General features: G+C 58.9%; 1 protein-coding gene across 3 annotated transcripts in view; it reads right to left on the reverse strand.

Moving 5' to 3' along the window:
- Positions 1–5,185, reverse strand: part of SYNGR1 (synaptogyrin 1) — a 26,029-nt gene extending 20,844 nt beyond the window's left edge. Inside the window, exon 1 of one of the 3 annotated variants that reach the window (XM_025881596.2) lies at positions 5,025–5,185. In XM_025881596.2, the coding sequence (XP_025737381.1) occupies positions 5,025–5,123 (99 nt within the window). In that variant the 5' untranslated portion in view covers positions 5,124–5,185. The remainder of the gene's footprint in view (positions 1–5,024) is intronic. The other 2 variants (XM_073882751.1, XM_025881594.2) reach the window with 2 other exon arrangements.
- Between the last annotated feature and the right edge of the window lie 833 nt (positions 5,186–6,018).

Below are 6,018 nucleotides of genomic sequence, written 5' to 3' on the forward strand. Positions count from 1 at the left end.
GCCAACATCTCCTGAAGACCTCACCTACCGCCAACATCTCCTGAAGACCTCAGCCCTTGACCAACGTCTTCTGAAGACCTCACCTACCAGCCAACATCTCCTGAATCTCTCCTTGCCACTGACTCCATCCTAGACCTAAGAGAGAGAGACCAGCCAAAGGTCAGTCACAAGCAGATGAAAAGACAAGGAAGATTCCAAGACTGTTAGTGATAAACGCCAAACGAGCATGTGATCTACCTCCATGGACGTAGCTCCCTGAGTTAGTGACGGGACTGTGCCAGGTGCTGGGAGAGGACAGGCTGTATGAGGCCACCCATTTCCTGTCAGGACACCTGCCCCCAGGACCCTCTCAAGCCACACCTCTACATAGCAGCCACAGGGAGCTCTTCTCTGTTTGAAACCCCTCTCTGTGGCTGCCCTTGGCCCTCAGATGAAGTCATCTGCCACCTGAGGTCTTTTGTGAGCTGCCCCCGCCACCTGCCGCTCTTGAGCACACCCACAGAGTGTGACGTCACTCTCACTCACGTACCCGGAACCTCCAAGAGCTCACCATCGTTTCTGAAGCCCACTCGGACCTCCTGCCTCCAGATATTTGCACATGCTGTTCCTTCCACCTGGAATGTTCCCTCCCCACGTCTGTATCAGAACCAACTCAGAAGTCACCTCCCCTTGGAAGTCCTTCCTCCATACCCCCCTGGCAGAGGCAGCTACCCCCTACTGGATTTTCTTCTTGTAGTGTCTCAAGTCTCCGTGTCACTGGACTGACAGTCTCTGGTAGGACACACAGGCTGGTACTGGGCAGGGACTTGGCGTTTGTGGAATGGATGGCTGAATGCCAGAGCTGGCCGAAGGCTCCATCTCCACCCTGGACCCCTTTTCGCCACCCCACAGCTCCAGGATTTTGATGCAGGATGGCTAGGGAATGGTGATCTGGATGGGAGAGGGGACAAGGGATCTCATCTCGAAGCTGCTGTGTTTCCAAAGCTAGCTCAGCTGTTATAGTCAGTGTTCACTGGGATGACGGAGGGTGCTGATGAAATGAGACCATGGCAACCTAGACAGGGAGGCCACAGGGGGTACACTGAATGTGGACCCTGCAGACCTCAGGTTGTGCCTTATTCTGTCGTTTGGGGGGGCAATACCCATCCTACTCACAGAATCCAGGGGTGTTCAGAAATCAACTCTGAACACGCTGAAATTTCAAACTTTTAGCATCCTATTTTGCTCAGACTGAACATTAAAACACCAACCACCCTCTCCTCTACCAGCGCCAATATTCCTTCCCTGCAGATCAGGTGGACCGTCTAAAAGACTGCAAAGGGGGCGCCTGGGTGGCTCAGTTGGTTAAGCGACTGCCTTCGGCTCAGGTCATGATCCTGGAGTCCCAGGATCGAGTCCCGCATCCGGCTCCCTGCTCAGCAGGGAGTCTGCTTCTCCCTCTGACCCTCCCCCCTCTCATGTGCTCTCTCTCTCTCTCTCAAATGAATAAATAAATAAATTAAATTAAAAAAAAAAAAGAAAAGACTGCAAAGGCCACAGAGGAGGGGGTCCTTTATATGAAATCAGTTAGCTCCCTGCCAGAGCTCCATGTCCCCCACCTGGCCCCAGCACAAAGAAAGGTGCCCGCTGACAGGCCGCGGTCTTGGGGCACCTCTGACCTAGCTCAGCCTCCTCACTGAGCTGCGGAGATCGAGGCACAAGGGTGGTCGCAGATGCTGCGTGGGGCAGCCTCGAGGCAGCCTTCTCCTGGCCGCCAGCCAGCACTGCGCCATCTCCCTCCAACCCGGTCAGAGGCCGCAGCTCTGAGCTCGCCCTCCACGCTGCACCCCCTCAACCGTCCCCTCCTCACCCCAGGCAGGAAAGGTCCAAGTCAGCTGAGCCAGAGGGCTGCCAGCCCCCTCCCCACTTAGCCAAAGCGCTCAATGCCTGCTCTGCATAATCATGGGGCCTGGGAGCCGGGGGGTGGGGAAGGGGAGGGCAGAGAGGAGCTGAGGAAGCCAAAGAGGAGATGGCTGGGCAATGTGCTTCTGCCCCAGTGGCTCAGGTTCCAGGGTAGATCCAGGTATGGGGGGTCCCACTTTCAGAAACAAGATCTGTCTTTTACAAATTGCACAAAATCACCAGCCCACGAGCACATGGGGCTAGGGCCGCCCATGGGCTGCACGGGGGAAACACAGGGGTGGTCCTGGATGGAGGGACCAGGTGTCCAGGTTTGTGTGGGACTGACGGGGCTCCCAGGACACAGGACTTTCAGTGCTAAAGCTGGGAAAGTTCCAGCAAACCTGGATGAACTGGTCACCCTAGCCCTGGAGCTCAGGCTTCCTTAGCTTGATGATAGAACCTGATGCCTCCCTGACCCTGTGGGGCGCCAAGGGAACACCAGGGTGAAGGGCAGGTCACCAACTGCATCCTCTGCATGCTTGTCAACAGGTTAAAACATGTTGGCATACCACACATTTTCAAAAAACACTGGAAGGAAGCACTGGGCCTCCCTGAGTGGTGGGATCACACGTGAGTTTTTTTTCCTGATTGTTTTTATTGTGGTAAAATAGGACGTAAAATGCACCACCGTCATCAGTTTTAGGTGCACAGCGGTATTAAGTCCAGTACATTTATATTGTTGTGTGACCATCGCAAGTGATGTTTATATTTTCCAAACATCAGCAGGCATTACTTTTGTGATCAGAAAAAAAATACTATATATTTTTTAAAGGCGACGATCAGCCTGTATCAGTGGCCTCTGCTCACACAAAGGTAGTGAGCAGAGCTAGGAGGCCGTGGGAGGATTTGGGCCTTAGATGCTGGTTGGCCCAGATGACCTTTATCCTGCCCAGTCCTGAAACCCAGGATTCTGACCTCTTCCAGCTCCCAGGGAAGCAATCAATGTGCTTTGGAGATGCCAAGATTTGGGTTTGGATCCTCTGTCTGCCGCTTACATGCTTGGTAACCTTGGGTCTCTCTCAGCCTGCTTCTTTGAGTGATGCAGGCCATAGGGGAATGAGCTGGGTGACTGTGTGCACCCCCCTCCACCTTGCACACAGTGGGTTCTCCGTCAGTTCCTTTTCCTTCCTCCTGCTTGGAATGTTTCCCTGCACCCAGATATGAACAGAGGTAAGCCGTGCTCATCCTTCAAGGCCCAATTTGATATCACCTTCTCCACGAAGCCTCTCTGATTCCCACGGCAGGGGGACCCCTCTGCTGGCTCTCACGGCCTCTGCCTGGGGGGTACCTGGCTCCCTTCCCAGTGGGACTGTGCCATCCCTGAGCACTAAAGGCTGTGTCTGAGTCATGCCGCCTTCCCTAGGGGCCCAGCAGACTTGAAGCTTTGCTAAATGAAGCCATCACAGGCAGAAGTGCCCCAAGCAGGCAAACTGCCCACACCTCCTCACAAAGCCAGTGGCTTCACCCTCCCAGGCCCGTGGCCCAGGGGCTGGCAAAGGGGAGCAGAGCACATAGCTGGCCCACCGGATCAGGCAGGTGCCCCCCCAGAGCCCTATCTCTGCCAACGGCCAGTCGGGGTCTCTGGGGAGCTGGAGACTGGCACAGATGAATGAATTCAGCACCACAAAGCCTTCTGGATGTGCCCAGGGTGCCAGGCCGACTGCCAGGTCCTGTGCAGCCACTGGGGCTTCCCTGCCCTCAGCGAGCTCCCCATCTGGTGGGTATTTCAGAAGAAAGGGGTTTACACATGGCTTCTTGTGGCACCAGGGGGAGGTTTTAACATTTTCAGACAAAGGACAGTTAGCTTCCTTTCTCTCTGGGAGGCCAGAGATAAACACCCATGCTGTCCCACCCATCAGACCCTAATATTGCCCTGAAAACCCGGGAAGTGAGGGGGCTTGAGCACCCTGAGGCCACAGCTGGCCTTAGGTGTAGCCCCTTGGGGTCGCTGAAGTGACCCTGCCCAGTGTCCCCAATCCTAGCCCTTCCGGTATGGGCCCACAGGAATAGGCCCCAGGCCGGCAGAGGCATGACCCTCTAGTGAGGGTGTCTGGGCAATGGCCAGCAAACCCTAGGGGGCCCTTGGCACCCCTTCCCACAGTGGGCCTTCCTCTCCTGGGGTGCTGCCCAGACCATCTGAACCCCTCCCTCTGTGCTCACTGTCTCTGTCCCATCCTCCTCCCCCACAGCCCCAGGTCTGAGCAGGGACCCCCTACTGCTGGGGGATTCTAACACCCACCAGGTCGGAGCTCCAGAACAGGCCTCTCTGCTCTTCCCTGTGGGCAGGGGACCTCTCCCTTATTCCCCGCCCCCCCCGCCCCCCCACAAGCATCCAGGTGTACTTGGGGGGGGCGGGGGCGGTCAGGGATTCAGGAAATATCAGAGCCCAAGGTGGCTCCTCCCACCTCTCTACAAATCGGGAAACTGAGGCATGAGAAAGGAGTTGACTCTCCCCACCTCAGAATGTAACTCCTCGTTTCCCATAAACATTTCTTGGGTGGTTCCCGGTCCAAGGTCACGCAGCGAAGGAGAGGCAGTTGCCGGGTGGAAGCCAGGTATCCGGCTCCCGACGCATCGCTCCATACCTTCGGGGCCAAGCCATCAAACCTGGTTTCCTGCCCTCTCCCTCCTTGAACGTCTACGGCAGGCGCGGCGTGCACCCCGTGAGATGATCCACGCCCTGGTCCACCCCCCCAAAAAAGGCCACCTGAAACCCGGACTCAGTCCCCACCGGCGCTGATCCGCCCGGGCGGCAACGCTCAACACGAGCCGCGAGCCGCGAGCCGCACAGCCGCGGCCTGGAGGTCACGACCATGGGGGGGCCACAGGCGAATGGGGGCGCCGGCAAGCAAGGGCGCCGGCAGCAGGAGCGGGCGCCCCTCGCCAGCGCTGGGACCCCCCGCCCGGGGCCCGTGAAGGAGGGAGGGGGCGGGCGCCGGCACCCTGTCGGGAACGCTCCCCGTGGGCTGCGGCACCTTTGCCCGGGGTCCGGCGGGTTTGGGGTCCGTCCGGGCGCGCCGCCCTTGCCCGCGCCCCCACAACACGCCACCCCCGGCGCGGCCGGGCCACCCAGCCGTCCTTACCCAAGACACGACGCGCAGAATGGTGTGCGGCTGCCGGACCAGGGTGTGGGGGTCGAAGGCGCCCCCGGCTTTGCCCGCTCCGTACGCACCCCCTTCCATCGTGGCTGCACCCGCGCGGTGCCCCCCGCTCGGCGCGCGCCGCCAGCCCTGCGCGTGCGCGGCGCCCCCGCCCCCTCCCCGCTCGCGCGGCTAGCGTGGTCGAGGGCTCCCGCCAGGGGGCGTCGTGCGCGGAGGGCGCTGGGGCGCGGGCGGGCCGTGCGCCGCGCGCGCTCGTTCGCGGGGGCGCGCGTGCTGCGGACCGGGCGGAGGGCGCGCTCGTCGCCAGCGTGGTGACCTCTTTGCGGAGCCGGGGCGCGGGGGTGGGTGCCGCAAATACAGGACGACTCCGTCCCCGGGCGGCCGCTCCACCGGACCGCCCTGTTCCCATCACAGCCCCGCCGTGCCTAAGGCTCTGGCTGAAAGCGTCTTCGTTATTTTTTTCCTGTCGCTGTCTGCCCCCCAACATAGTAGAGCAGGGGCCGCGTTGGTCTTCCTACACAGCAGGTGCCGCCTGAGATTTCTCGAATGAATGAATGGACCACGAATGAATAACCCCTCTCCCAGAGCCCTCCAAAACACAGTCCCCACCTCCCCGAGGACCTTTCCACCTTGCTTTTAGGCTGACATCATGTGGGCCCCTGTGTCTGAGCACCCCCACCCAGAGCCCGGAGGGGCCCGAGACGCCTGGTACAGGGGCGGAGCCTGAGGAAAGGCAACAAATGTTTTATTGGACGTAACCCCCCCCATCCTTTTCCTTAATTCAGTAATTAATTATGTAATTATTTGTTCATTTTTTTCTTCTGCTAGTCTGTGGGTTCTATCTCGTTAGCTGCTGGAGCCAATGGCCTGGCACAAAGTAGGTGCTCAATAAATAGACCCTTGTCCCCAGAACAGCGTCATAATTTGGGCTAGACCTCCAGGTTGCATGGAAACAGGCAGGCTGGAGGAGAGCTAG

Source organism: Callorhinus ursinus, unplaced genomic scaffold (assembly GCF_003265705.2).
Source record: "Callorhinus ursinus isolate GAN/ISIS: 27379988/994484 unplaced genomic scaffold, GSC_fseal_2.0 scaffold48, whole genome shotgun sequence".
Classification (NCBI taxonomy): domain Eukaryota; kingdom Metazoa; phylum Chordata; class Mammalia; order Carnivora; family Otariidae; genus Callorhinus; species Callorhinus ursinus.